This window comes from Varroa jacobsoni, unplaced genomic scaffold (assembly GCF_002532875.2).
Source record: "Varroa jacobsoni isolate VJ856 unplaced genomic scaffold, vjacob_1.0 scaffold_938, whole genome shotgun sequence".
NCBI classification, from domain to species: Eukaryota; Metazoa; Arthropoda; class Arachnida; order Mesostigmata; family Varroidae; genus Varroa; species Varroa jacobsoni.
Window position 1 is genome coordinate 51,002 of NW_019213840.1, and position 15,056 is coordinate 66,057.

General features: G+C 43.4%; 1 protein-coding gene across 6 annotated transcripts in view; it reads left to right on the forward strand.

The window, feature by feature from the left end:
* The first annotated feature begins 42 nt into the window (after positions 1-42).
* The window catches only part of LOC111265154 (uncharacterized), a 36,120-nt gene continuing 21,106 nt past the window's right edge, over positions 43-15,056 (forward strand). For 5 of the 6 annotated variants that reach the window (XR_002683306.2, XM_022841577.2, XM_022841580.2 and 2 more), the window contains exon 1: positions 43-228. Coding sequence is in view for 4 of the 6 variants with exons in the window: in XM_022841577.2 (XP_022697312.1) it covers positions 177-228 (52 nt within the window). In the remaining 2 variants the exon portion in view is untranslated. Of the gene's footprint in view, positions 229-254; positions 647-15,056 lie in introns of those variants that run through there. The other variant, XM_022841578.2, reaches the window with a different exon arrangement.

Consider the following 15,056-nt stretch of genomic DNA (forward strand, 5'->3'; position numbering starts at 1 on the left):
AGCACAATCTTTCGTATCTGTGTGTCGCTCAGTTCTGGTTCGAGGTGGCGCTGTAGGAAAAACTGCTACTAATTTGTGTTAACTTCCCGTACATATCGTGTTGCTGTTACGCGGGCGTTCGTGTGGACCCTCTCGGGAGAGCTGGGTGCTCCGCTTTGGGCTGGGTCGTGAGTGACATGGCCGGACGGGCCGTGCTACCGAACGAACCGCCGCAAGACACACCGCAAAGTAAGTACAGTTTTTTTCCGAAAACAGCCTTTATTTCAGCTGTAAGCTAGTTCGATCTCGCTGTGATGAATTGCTTCGTCTAAACTGTGCATACGTCAGGTTGTGACTTAAGGGCAGCACCTCGCATACTAGAACCGGGAATTGACTGCGGCCAAGTGTAAGGGCCTCCCCGTGCACTGTCATCTGGCTGGCCATCGGACCAACAGCAGAAGGTTGAGACAACTAGCAACTGGTCTTGTCTTACTGCTAGCCATAGCAGAGAATGGACCATCGTGCTTACTACAGTGTATAAGTGTGTGCGTCAGTGACTGAATCTGTGCTACGTTAGACACATATCGCCATTTCAGCTTTTACGAAGCCACTAAATCGGCTTAATAGAACAAATTGACGGGATTATAACAGCTATCCAACGACATACGTGCGTACGTTTCAGCGTGTAGCCAGCTACGGAAGGCTGTTCCTCCTGTAGTACCACATTAGACAAAGAGAAATCTGATACACTGACGAAGTCTTAGCCGGAGTGGTCGAAAACTCTTGCCCTGTGCACCTTGGTGGGCCGTGTTCAAGCTTAACTAAATGATTTCTTTGTAATTTTCATAAAAGTCGTGCCTAGTACGCGATTGCTAACGGATAGGGGCTCTGAACTTGCCCCATTTGCTATTTTCCTCTGGCGGAGGTAACATTTTTTGGAAGCTTGCGCCCCAATATGTGTATCTGTGTGCCTGCTCGTTGATGGGAGTGCTAGCGTGTACGTGTAAGGGTGCATTCATATGCAGAAGACTGTCTGTCTGAGCTTGATTTTACTGGATAACCATAGGCTGATTTACTGATGGGTACCAGCAAGGACTTTGTCGAAAAGCCTCCGCCCATCCTCTACACATACATGCATGAGATGGAAAAGTTGAATTTGGAAATAAAAAATAAAACAAACTGAAGACAACTGACTAAAGAATTATAACGATTGGTTTTATTAATCGTTTAGCCATGTGTGCAGCCACACGGAAAGTTCGGAGTTCCCTGAGTCCATTCACGTGTCTGATGGCCGAAAAACTAGCTAAAATAGCTCTGAGGCAAACACATAGAATGGTTGGCCCATGGAAATTTCCACTATAGACAAGCAACAAGCCTATGGATCTGTCCAATTTAGTCTATTTAGTTACAGCGGGGCTTTGCTCGTCCTGTGCAATCTGATCACGTGTTGTATTTAAATACTGTCAAAAATCTTTCAACATGCATTCATGTACAAGGCAGACAACAAGAGAAGGGGGCCCTTGCAAAGACCGATATCGAGAGCCGACCAACAGGGAGTCTTTGAAATGTCACAGTTTTAACTACTGAGAACGAAGTACTCGCTCAAAAACGTACTGTGTGACTGAGACCGATTACGCCACCCGAGACCGTGTGATAATCTTCTAGCTTTGGGTTTATGCTTGACCCAGATACCTTAGAATGGTCTTGTCCTTCCGCAATAAATAATTTGAGGAAATAAAAGAGTAAACCGCTCGTTATCGTCCGCCTGGCATCTAGATTATTCGGAATGTGTTCCTTGCGCTGGCCGTGCTCTTAGACTCGTAGGGTTTAACATCTTATTCTGCTGGGTGTAAAAGGTTAGCAAGCCTTTTTGTGTGTCCTCGTTGTATGTCGCTCCAGTGCCCTTCATGGAACTCTTCTTGTGGTGTCCTGGCCTCATGTCGTCCAACATAGATCTGATTTCGTTGAACGTCTCAGACGAGCCCATTTACTGGCCCGTTCGTCCCTTGATCTGACCCACTCCGCCCGCACCGTCACCGTTGGCCCTATCTCGTTTCGTTGGTCCACCCTATCAGACAACGTGAGCCAGCAATGGGTCTGTCTAACGCTCCCGCTGCGTGGTTTGCTTTTGACCGAGAACCAAGCGGCCCGCAGTTCCCGAAAACGTTCGTCGCTTGTTGTCGAATTATTTCGTTGGCGTGTGAACAACCCAGCTGATCTACGGCTGGCGGCATTTTTAAGAGAGCGGAGTGCTTAGCTCTTAACACGACGAACAATAAATAACGAGCGAAAGAACAAGCAATAAACCGTTACTTTCAATAATGCATTCGTCTATCATTGTTTGTACAGCGCTTCTGCGCCCAACGAAGGCGATGTCGAGCTTGTTTATCATAAGAACTTCCGGCGCCATGATGTTAGTGTTATGTGTGTACGAGTAGATTTATATGCGTGTGTATACTATAAGTGAGAAAACCTGAGTTCTCTTAATAGATCATGATGATACTTCGGCGACACTTGCGCTGAGCCTGATACAATAACATGGCTGACGACGCTGGTATAGAGACAAACAACACCTAAAACGTATAGCACGAACTAGCATCCGATTCGTAGCAGGGGTATCACTCGACAACCCCACGTCGCCGTGATGTTGCTGCAGGGCAGACGGCTATGACAACGGTGCTAAAGCGTGTGCTGTTGTTCCCTTTCGTAGTAAATGCAGTTGTGCTCGCTGATGCCGACCGACCGTTACAATAGCCGTTGCGGCCACCGCCACCTTTTCAAAATGCTATTTAGTAAGCAGCTTGTTGCTGGGGCTGCCGAGAGAAATGGACCGACGCTCGACGGTTGTTGTACAGCTCGGGGGGCGGGCGGCTCTCTCTGCGACTTTTTCGCAGTTGCCTTATGCAGTGGCCTGATGCCGGTAGCGCCATTAGCGCCGGTGCAACGGCTTCTGTATGGTCGCCTGTCCTATTTTTGCCTGAATCATTGACACAGTCAATCGGTCCAGCTGACGAAGGGACGAGCGGTGGGCAGGATTCGGTTTCTTATTTGTTGCAGATTTAACATGAGCACAACTTAAGGAGCATTAACAACGAAGATCTAACAGCCAAAACGATTGCAGCTCAGCGATTCAGCTTTGTTGATTGCTTCCCGTTGGAATATTCTTTCGGTTTGGGGCAGAGATGAAAATAACGGCACGAAAAAAGAAGCGTCAGCAGACCGACTGACGTCTTGCTGTTTGCTGTCGTTTGTGTTTTGCCTGTTACTTTCGTAAAAGTTCGCAGTATAAGTTGGATTACCGTTTACTGCCGTAGTATAACAATCACTACGTCGATCACTAATACTAGCATTCAATTCGGGGATAGGATTAATACAGAGCGAAAGCAAACAAGTCATCTAGAAGTAGCTAGCAAATTTAGCGTTTGTCTCCGTCTGTCTAACTGCTTTTCCGACGCAGAGTGACTGAAGTGTCTTGTCATATAGGTTAATCTTACTTTTGAAAACTGAATTGTGTGTGGCGTCCAATCGTTACTCAATTCCATCGATGTACACCGAAATTGTTCGAAAGAAACGTTTACCTTTCAAGAAGATTAGGAAATAGGTTAAGGACTTAGGTTGTGGCGTTCACAGCGTTTTCAACCTGACTGTAACACCGCTGGCACGTGTAGAATGGGCAAAATCGTTTGAATTGGAATAACCTTTGACTTGGCCCAATGCTTTTCGCTGAGGAATGGCACTAGAACAATAAATTGCAATCGCCGTGGCACGATATTGTTCTAATGTCTGTTGACGTGCCTATGGGCATCATCCTTTCATTAATTTTACATGTTTACTGATTGTTATTGACGCTGTCTATCAATGGCCCAAGTATATCTTTAGGGTATTCATATAGCTGCGGTGGCCAGGACTAGTAAAAGTGCGTGGCAGACCGTGCTAATTGTGACCTTATAGCTGTTGGATACGCCTTGGTACATTTACCGCATCATCTTTATTATAATCCAGAGAGGAATCACCGAACGGGAACAGGCAGAAGACGACTAACCACGTGTGTCTGTCTGATATGAAACGGATTGATAAGCCTGGCTAGGGAGTTAGACATTGTACTGCTCGTCATTTGGCAAATGTAAAGCATTGCCACACTATGGCACACTGAGTATAGAATCGCAATCGAGGAAGGCTGTGTCAACAAAAAGCTTGATTTCTTTTTCCAGCAGAGAAATGGTATTACTAATGTTTACAGAGAGACCGAGTGACTGAGAAATGATATACGACCTGTACTAGATCGCGTTGTTGTAACTACCTTAAAATAAGTAGTTTAGAGTGTAAGCAACCTTTTCGGCGTCCTTCATCGGCAGTGTGTAAAAGGTGTCACTATCAGCAGCCCTCTAAGGGCTTTCTCCAATTGTTTCAAAACAACAGCGAAAATCACATTCAAAAAAGGATTTCTTAAGGTCGCACTTCAGCTGAATGAATCCCCGGACACTGTAGGTATGGGATCATTGGATTAGTAACATGTTTACGCAAGGCTCAGTCATGATTTGTTCTGTCGTAGTATAAGGTTAGCCATTTAGGAGACGCACTTAGTAAGCGCATTCTCCTACACCTAGTCATAAATCCGATCGATTATCACATTAAACTCTACACCTAGTTGCTCCAGTAAAATGAATGAGAACAATGCTCCGTTGCGGTGACTATATTGAAACTATAAACATGGCTTTGCTGCCTATTTCAGTAAACTTGTCATGTATTGTGTTCCATTAAATCATCATACTTTTTCAACAAAATGCTTCAAATTCTTATCGAAAAAATCGAATCGCTATTGCTAAATTAACTTAGATCGAAACTAAAGAAAGTTACTTTGCCACGAAGTGTTTAGATAGCGCCCCTCCGTTTTGTTTGGGTTGACCCATTAACGGATGACCCAAGTATGCGGGCTGGGAGATTAAACAAAGCGAAGATTACGTAAACAGAATGACCTCATCATCTTTGACATTGACAATGGGTGACGCGTTGTAATTCTGTGTAATACTCTAAATTACTGCGTTCATAGTTCCGTCTGCGTTCAACGTGACTCTGTATGTAGCTGCCTGAGGCCGACGCCAGTCTTTCTCCAACAGCAAAATGGCGAGCGGTAGCGAGCTGTTTTCCGTGAACTAAATTTGTCACACTGAGCCGCAGAACAAATGAGAAGTGACCAAGTGCCGGCTCTATGGAACGGCCGGTTTCTGGGTCTTCAAATGAACAGCTGTATAGTTCCAGATGAAATATATGCTATCTTTAATATGACCTGCATGCTGCATTGCTGATCTCGCAGCGCCACAATGCCAGTCAACAGTGGCCGCTTTCGTTGACTGGATGATCAATCAACACAGAGATCAAAAAGGGTTCGAAATCAATCACGAAAGAACGGACATTCCCAACAGAAGCTACTCATACACTAAATAGTACTGCCATTAAAGAAATTTACTTCGCAAAAAGAAGCTGAACTAGGAAAGGCAATATATACTTATTTAGCAGCCTGTTGTTCTTATTACTGGTACTATACATCCGTGTAATTACTGCGCACTAGCAGTTAGTTAAGAAGCTAAGCAGAGGCTCGTGTTAGCGGTAACTGCTGTCCAAAAAATAGCAAATTCGTTGAAGTGGGAGCTAGCCATTTGCCGGTCGTATACATATATCGAGGACGCCTTGCCTTAGAGTCAACAGTGAAAGTAATCTTTGACATTGTTTTCGCTTGTATCGCAAGAACATACATGGATGGCACGACGTTGGTAATGGACCGACCGCTGTTAGTTTCGCTGGTAACGGCCTGCAGTGATGTGATCGTCCATCGAGTCACTCACTATTCAAGCGTACTATCATCCGTCGTGTGGGAGACGAGTGCCCGAAATGTATATCCCGTTGCCCGTCAATATTTTGCCTATGTATCGCATTCGTGTGCACAAAACTAGCTAAAAATAAGGTCTGCTAGTTTAACAGAAACCAGTAGCGTACAGCTAAGTGAACTAGTATGACGGCAGTACCCCAAGGCCCATGTATTATTGAATTACCATTATTTGTTGTTATTTGGTAGTGTTAAAGGGTCGTATGCCAACAGCACGATCCATAGAAGATATATTGTTTGTTTTTTTAATCAAATACTACTGATTGATTATGGACATCGAGCGAGAACTGGCCATTGCATCATCTGGATGTTATCAGCTTCGCCTTTCGGAACGCTTTGTCGCTTTGCTTTTAGTTCGAACATGTATGATAGTTATCGATATTCCTGTGACGATTGTCAGCAGAAAGGTGCTCACAGCTCTGGGATGTATATGTTTTTCGTCATTTATGGCGTAGGTGACAGCCATTTGTGACGCTTAGCTACTTGATCAAGGGTCATTTCAAAGGACACGAAGCAGACATGTCTTGGAAAATTAGAATTTTTTTTAGAGTTGCAAGCACTATTTTGAGTGCTCCATCCATAACATTGTTGGCAGTGAAAGTAAGCATCTAGTGATTAATATTCACGACCCGCATATAATGCAATGGCAATGCCAGAACGAATTCAGTTTTTATGCCCAAGAACCCGATTGACTCTACGACGCCAATGTCTGCGTCGCGTTATGGCTTACACCTACCTAAGTCTGCACAGGTACTGTATTGTTTTGTAGCGAAAAAGAAACCAGGCAACGTGTGACGCGAGATAAAACCTAGTCCAAATGACTATCCATTCAACTCGTTTTGTAGGATACGCGACTGCGGTAACCTATCACTGATTTGCCGTTGTATGGTATGTACGTTAGTGCAGCCTTCAAAGGAATCTAGGGAACAGCCGCCGATGGGGCATGCCGAGGCTACCATAACTAAGACAGTGGGCAGCAAGTCGCCACCCTGCGCAGAATAGAACGATACAAATGCTTGTACGTGCACAGTAACAATCGATGAAGTAGCAACAGAAGTAAAAGCCGTGACGTTTATCAATGAATTCCAAGAATCGACACACGATGATTGAATAAAATAATAACCGAATAACTTATATGTAATAACTTGAATTTGAAGAATAAGTATAAAACTTTTTAATAAAAACGAATTTTGTATTCCAGTCCACCCCTTGCGTGTAACTGCAAGCCGCACATCTAAAGTTCCAGTCTTAATTTACCTAAGCAAACTACTTGAGTGCTATTCTTTTACACGTTGAGAGTATGATACGGGTTTCACTGGGATGACTCAAACCCTACCGATAATCGATTCTAGATCATGCTGATACGATTACATATAAACAATGTAACACGCAGCTGGTGGATATATACACATATTTATCCGACATTGTCATTATAAACTATCCCGTTTATATCGCAGCATACATTCCCACGTTTATTGAAGGAAGCAATCCAGGACATCTGCCTGTCACATATGTTAAACTATACTTTGATTATATATAGTTTACCATTGGTACGTAATGTTTTGCTTGCAGCCTATGGCGGTTTTTACACCGAGCGCAAGCTGCACAAAAAAAAACACAACTAATGCTTTATAACCAATAAGTGCAAGGGAAACAGTTCCATTCTTCCCCGAGCTGAAAACAAGGCATGAATCGTTGTTACCTTTCTTTTTCTATTATTCCGCACTTATCAATTGGCGCTCAAGACCTGGCGACCAAATGATGCCGCCATTCCATAAACTTGAAGTGAAAGTGTTCGTAATATGTAGAAACTTTTGAACTGAATGGAAATAGAAGCATAATTGCAGTACGATGTGGGCTTGGTATAGGTCCTCGTAATACCGCTGTACGGCTTCAGTGTGGGTCGTCGCCTGACCGCAGAGTTGCCTACGTCAGATATGCTGGCATTTTCTTTCCAGCAAATCCTTTCATTGTGATTAGTGAACTCTATTGGTATCCAATTTGTCAGCGTTCTAATAAAGGCCGATGCCGTGCTGGACAGCTGATGGTGATCGAATTTACTTGGCTATAAACCGATATGAAGGTAACCTTGGGGAAATATTCATTTAAGGGAAGATACATCGGTAGCACCTACAATATGCAGAATCAGCTGTATGTGTGAAAAATATATTTACACAGTAGCCAGGATAAGCCAGCTAAATATTTGCTGCGCTGAGTTTTAAGAAGGCCCCAACCGATTTTGGCCGACTTTTCTCGCCCTCTCTCTCTCTCTCTCTCTCTCCCTCTCAAAAGACTCCGCCGTAGTGCAGTCGGACATAGTAGACAGTGCTAGTGATTGCCAGCTTTTAAGAACTAGATAAAATGATAAGGCACTGCTGTTAAGAAGACAGCGATCGGTTAAATTCTAAATGGCTTTATTTTCTGTAATGCTCTTTGGTGCTCCAATGTATACTGTTGGCTTTATTGCCGTCCAGTTACGCTAAACATGGACCCGGTTGGAATTATTCATTTGCTAGTGTTACTACAGCCTCGACTGTATTCGTATCGGTTGGTACTTCGCTGCTGTACTTCGGGAGCAAAAAAAACACTAAAAAAAAACTTGAGCACAATCATGAACCATGTCAAACCTAAGTACAATCTCAGTATATCTGCAGATCGTGCTGCAATTGATAAACAACGTTGACAGAAAAATAGTTATTAATGGGACGCCACCACTTCGGCTAGATGAACATGTATCCATAATTGTTTTATTAGGCCACTGTTTTATTATATGCTTAGAAAAATGATTTGCAGTTGGACGGATTACCTGGCTCTGAAATCACCTACGTTACATTCATGGAGGAGTCAAAAATAATCTTAGACGTTTAAAAGTACGGCTGGCATTTCAACCCGATAGAAAAGTGTTCTTTCCCTACAACGAATGAGCTGTTAGCCGACGATACGCGTGTATACAACTGGCGTGTTTATTGTTTGAAAGCGTTAAATTTTCTCGTAGAGATTTCTGGAAATGGGGTCATTTTAGATAGTTTGCTGGCCTTCGTTGCTATTGTCATACGCCAGATTGATTTTTATCTTAATCTCTCTCTTGTTGACATGCGACTAAATGCTAAAAACGTCCCTTCTTCAGGGTGTCTTATCAGGTGATAAGCCTAATTGTGTACTTGAAAATGCTCATTTATCCTGAATTTTAGGTATCGCTACCTTGTTCGCGCACAAGCGGTTCCGCTTGTACGGTAGCTTCTTTCGTCTATTTGCTCATTCATTATCACTGTGTTCGGATTCGCCCTTCCATCACGTCATCGCCCATCAATTATCATTACTTAAACAAACAGTCTATAGGTGCTGCGTGTTTATATTGGCCATACATTTCTCTCCAAAAGCAAGCGCCGAATTCAGACTGACCTAACACAGACGACATTTTAGCTGTCTATAGATCCTTTTTTCCATGTGTACCTGGTCGAGAACGTTACTTCATCATTGCTATAATTTGCTTTCATGGCGCTTCATGGTCGTTTCAAGTGGCGAGATCACTACATGCCTTCATAGTTTCCCCCCTGTCGTGCGAGATGTTCTATTGTGTTTTCACAATGCGTACGCATCAATTGCCCGTAGTAAAATCGAGTGAATCTTTATTCAGTCGATGTGTCTGTTGCTGTGTCTGCGTACGCAAATGGAACATTTTCTGTTTCGGTCAAAGCGGAAAAAGGACGAAGCACTAGCATGCGCCGACCAAATTTCGTCGACCATCATTGCTCTAATATGGAATAGATTTAAGTGAGTAAATGCGGCAATGAGTGTCGGCACCGCCACTAGTCTTATCTGTGATTTTTACAGCGACTTTATAGAAATAGCTGTTGTACCATTTAGTATAAGTAAAGCTACTGGCGACCCTTTCGTTGTTGTAGGACAGCGTCGCCCCAGGTGAGCGGATAGGAAGGGGCAACATGCTCAATAGCTCGTGGTGACTACCAGCAGGTGAGTTACGATGCTTGTGCTGCTGATGGTAGCGTCAGCAGAAGGAAAGGAAGGTAGGAGGGAAATCAGCGTCTTGATTCGTCCAAAACGAGCCGCGGGAGAATGGCATGAGCGGTCGTTATCGAAGCGGCTGTCACGCCATCTTCACCATAACCAAAACAGGATTGTAACTAAGCAGCGAACTGGGACAATATTATCGCCGACACTCATTTCGACTCGGGCATTAAGGGCTGACCTGCAACAGCCGGCAGGCGCTCATCGCTATCGACGACAGCATGGAGCAGAGGACATCTACTTTTTGTATTGGTGTATACGTATGCCCACATGTCTCCGGCTAGCTCGTTGTTTGGTTCGCCCGCTCGAACCTGGAATATGCTACTCACTATTATTACGATTATGTGGTTTTTGTGTTGATGCCACTAGGCGTCCTTGGAACACAGTATGCGGCGAACGAGACGCTGGGAGCAGACAAAATACAGCGACGGTAAAATGTAAAGCCTTCTGTCTGGACGAAACAACGGGTTGACGGATGACGGATCCAGGCTCGCGTACACTGCTAACATGGAAAGAACTAGGCTCGCTAACAACTTTCTGCTAACAAACCGAAAGTAACCTGCAGGCGAATCTATGCATAACGTTGACTAGACTCTTTTCGTCTTGTACAGACAATAGATTTTTGTTCTAAAGTGCGAAAGGAAAGAACCTGCTTGGAAACTTTTTCTTGCCCTTGAAAAACCTCAGTCGCATATACATCTAAAAAGATTTGTACTCGTATATATGGGCATTTATATAGAATTCACAAAGTTTCACCTTTCACAACCGTTTGATACAAATGTATTCTAGTCTTTCCTAAAGGCTACAGAGCATTTTAATATAATCTATAATTTCCAACACTGTATTCGGGCATAGAATGTGGCAAACGTGCTATTTATAAGTGGCATATGTATTCCAACGATCGATTAAATAGATGTGGCTAATTTCCTGACTTATTTCTCGAAACGATCGGGTAAATGTCCATATGCAGCATCTGTTAGCACAGTATGCATTTAACTCAATGCCACGGTTTTAGTGTGTTGGGGGGGACCGTTGGGGGTCACTACCCCCTGTTCACGAACGACTTTCGTTGCCAGTATTTTAATATCGTTCAAAGGCAAAACAACTATGGCGACAACAGTCTTCGCTGTCGGTAAACCTCATAAATACAACTGTCCCATACGATTCCCTACACGCCATCAATCAGATGTGTACGTATACATGACTTGGATAGGTGATGAGTGGCTGGATACTTGATATGGTCCTTATCAGAAATAGAGCCATGTTTGCTTGGCAACACTGTAAAGAGCCTGTTCTATTTACTTTTTGTGTCTATAACTTTTAGCCGGTGGTACGGTATGCGGTTGTAAACCCAATGATAATCGTTTTCTGCTTTTTATTTGATTTATAGGTGCATAGAAAAACCCTCGTTTTACATTAACAAACCAAGCTAAAAAATATCGTACGTATCTCTCTCAAGAAGCGTTTGACTTACTGTTGATAGTGTCCATCCCAACATAACGAGACAGTCAATGATACTCTAAATTTTTCGATAATGATCGGAGTTATGTGTTTCGGTAGGGACATAGAAAGCTGGTCAGTAGCCCTTTTTAGGCGAATCGAATACACCGAATGATGGAATCCAGTCGCCTCTCTATCGAAAAAGCTCAAAACGGTAGCTCTATCGATATGATCTCCTTTAAGTGCGGGCCCGTCGGTTTTTGTCCACTTGTATTCCTTTTTCATCTCGCCGTCAGTGATTCACAGAAGCGATTTTTGCTACCAAAAGAAGAGGCATTCTACCATCGATCCAGAACGGAAGCTACAACTTTGGCCAAAAAGCTGATCCCTGCTTGGCTTCCGTGTAACAGTTAGAAGGAGCTATTGTGAGAAGTATTTCACGAAATATACAACCCTTCACGAGAATAGCAAGTGTGCCCTTAGCCAAAACAATCAAAAACTGCCAGATATAAATACAGCCCTTAGTAAAGTTCATAGCTTTTTGACGTCACTATAGAAACGTGTTAATCGTATAGTGAGTGGATGGCAACATTACGCTTACTACCCTTCAAAGACCCGATTACCCCAATTATCTCTAGCTTTAGATCGTACTGTGTGCTCAAGACTGCAGTCTACTGGTACCCCCTTCCTTTTATCGCCAACCATAATGACCCAGACAAGGACTTCTGTTCTGTTTATGATGCTACTTATAATTTTCTTTTAGCGAGGCGCTTGCGTCATGTAGATCGGCAGTGCCAAACGCGCTTGGGCTTGGTGGCAGGTGTCAGTGTCGAGATAACGCATCTCATCATCACCGATTATGTTGCAGATGCACCGTAGCGTGTTGACTGCGTTATGAGTGGGTAAACGCGAATCTGTAGGTAACGTATTTTTGACCAGCGTATACCAATCGGGCAACGGCGACGATATAGCAGCGGCTGTTCTGTTGATATCGTATAATATGTTTCATTTCCCAATAGAGAAACGATGAATGAGTATAGAAGTCAAGGGCTGTATGTACCCAAGAAGTGATTTGTTTGTTGTTAAGTGGCCATTGTGCCAGGCACACGAGATGTACCGATACTTAGTTATAGATGTACTACCGAGCATGCATATCTATCGAATAAAGGGAATTTTAGCGGAATCTATAAGAGGGTTGTAAACAAAAAACAAAGGGCTGAATTAGCCATTTTGAGCTGGTTACAAGCATGTACCAGTGAAACAGCCAATAGCCAAACAAGCTCAACTGCAGCAGGATAGAGTCGATGGGCGGATGGTAAATAGCCACATCTCTCTAGGCGAATCGGCCAGAATATCAGGAGAGGCCAATCGTATAACTGACAGATGCAGGCTACATCGCACTCATGTACAGCACACGACTGGCAAGTTGCCATGTGACCTTACCTTCCCTGATTTTCCTACGACTTGGTATTGCCTGTGGTGATCACAGCGACCGAGTGCTAGGAGGAGATGGACAAAGATTAGAATTAATATTAGGGTGTATGTTTGTGTGCGAGAGAGCGGATGGGTGGATGCTCGTACGACGTGTACGGTCATAATGAAATGGGCCAGCACTCTTTAGTGGCAGACACAACGCTGCTTACAAATGATAGATATGATGATACAGACGCTATTGTGGCAAAGAATACAGGGAAAGGATGAATTATACACTTATACAAGTGTGCCGGAGAGTGTGAAATTATCATTTTCGTTTCTACCACAATGAATAAAATATGGTTGTAGTATGACCGGGTTCTATGAAGTCGAAGTCTCGAAACGTATTCCTCGGCAAAACCGAGCTATATTGCAAAACAGCGGAGTGCTGATGGTCGATTAAATTAGGTTACGGCTCATTCTGTTTTCATATCTGTAAATACTAGACAATAGTTACGGTATGAGACGTCTTAAATGCATTTTATATCATTTGATTTAGTGTGGGCGCGCATCGATTTAGTAAGTTCGACGTCAATTCAAAACGAAGTAGCCTCGAGGAGCTTTGCAAACTTTTCGGAGATACGATTTTCGTCGAACAGGTTGTTTCGCCACTGACATTTTCAGTAGACATTACACAGTGTTCTGGGCGGTATCCGCGGTGAACTTCAAGCAGAACAAGTGCGTTGAAACTGCAAAGATCGCAACGTAATCTTCTTTCGGAGATGTATAAATTTCGGCGAACGTCTTCCCACAAACACAGACGACTAACCACTTCTTTCAATTATTCCAGACTTTACCGCAAATAAAGTTGTCCATATAACTAGAAGCTGCGTGGCTGCCTGTTTTCTATTCTAATTTATCTAGCTCTTGTAACTAAATTAGAGGATCGGATTAAATCGTGAGTGGTAGAGAGTGCCACCGTTCATCCGAAATCGTTCCTACACGCCGTAGCTCCATGTCTCAGCTGATATTCAGTGATTTTTGAGAAAATGTCTGAGCGCTTAGTGTTTAGTCGATCGTGCATTTCGTTGTCACCCATTATGGTCTTGGTTGTCATTTTGTCGCAGACAAAACTATCCACTACGACGCTGTTAACGTTGAAAGGTCTCACTCCTAACGCTATCGACTTAGGCAGTCGGTAGCGTCATTCCACTGTCTGTGCACAGACGAAATCAAACTAATTGCTATTATTGACTATACCCAAATACCTCGCGTCTGATTCGGCTAAACCAAATGATATGAGCAAACAGCCACCCCACGTAGAAACCTCTGTAAAGTATGGCGTCATCGTATCGCGCTGACCGTCAATTTTATACATCATCGATTGATCTATCTGCGTATAAGCTGCGATGTTGCTTGTACGTAGTTTAAACAAATACTACTCGTGTTCACAAAATAGATTTTACTGGAAGTATGCGCAGAGGCAATTTCTTGTCAAAAACATGAACGATTGCGTTCCGCGGTGCGCCGCTGAACACTTCAGCTCGATTACCGATGAGACGTTGTTTAGCACAGGCCGAAACGTATAGTTATGTGTAAAGATTGTGGCGATACTTTGCAAAGATTCACTTGACAGACGTGTGTCAGGCTCCGTTGAAGCCTACCAGCGATGTTCATAGCGTGACCGTGAATATAGAACACTACGGGATTGGCCCGAGTTAAGTAAAAGGCCAATTTAGCTGAATCAGAATTGGGGTTGGATTGGCGAGGGTGTATTACTAACTAATCAATACGATTACAACTTCCCACTTGATTGACGCTCGAACTACTTTATTTATTCGACGTAACGAACCTCTTAATAAAAAGGAGGGCAAATGTCGAAATACGACGTAAGCAAATACCTACGCTGGATTTGCGTACGAAACAGCACGTATGTTAATAAATCGCTACATGCAAGCAAGTGATCAAAAATTTGCTGTTACTGTTCTATTCGGCCTTTGGCACGTTGGCCGGAAATGCGTTTCAATGTTTTTTTCCCCTTTCTTTTCATTCAACCAATTTGCGTCTATCTATAATAGTTGTCAATTTGTTTGTGGCCAACGGAAGCCTTATCGATGTCTTGCTGGTCCGTTAAATACGATAAAGCTTTTCCTCTTGGCACAGTTGATCTGTGAATGGGCGTAGTGATTTTATGGTGCGGCCACTGAAAGCGGTACAGAGATCATCAGATCGCTATCGTTGTTACAGAGTACTCTGTAAGACATGTTTCAGATCATTGATGTGTGTGGGAGACGATTTTAGCTTTCTGCCA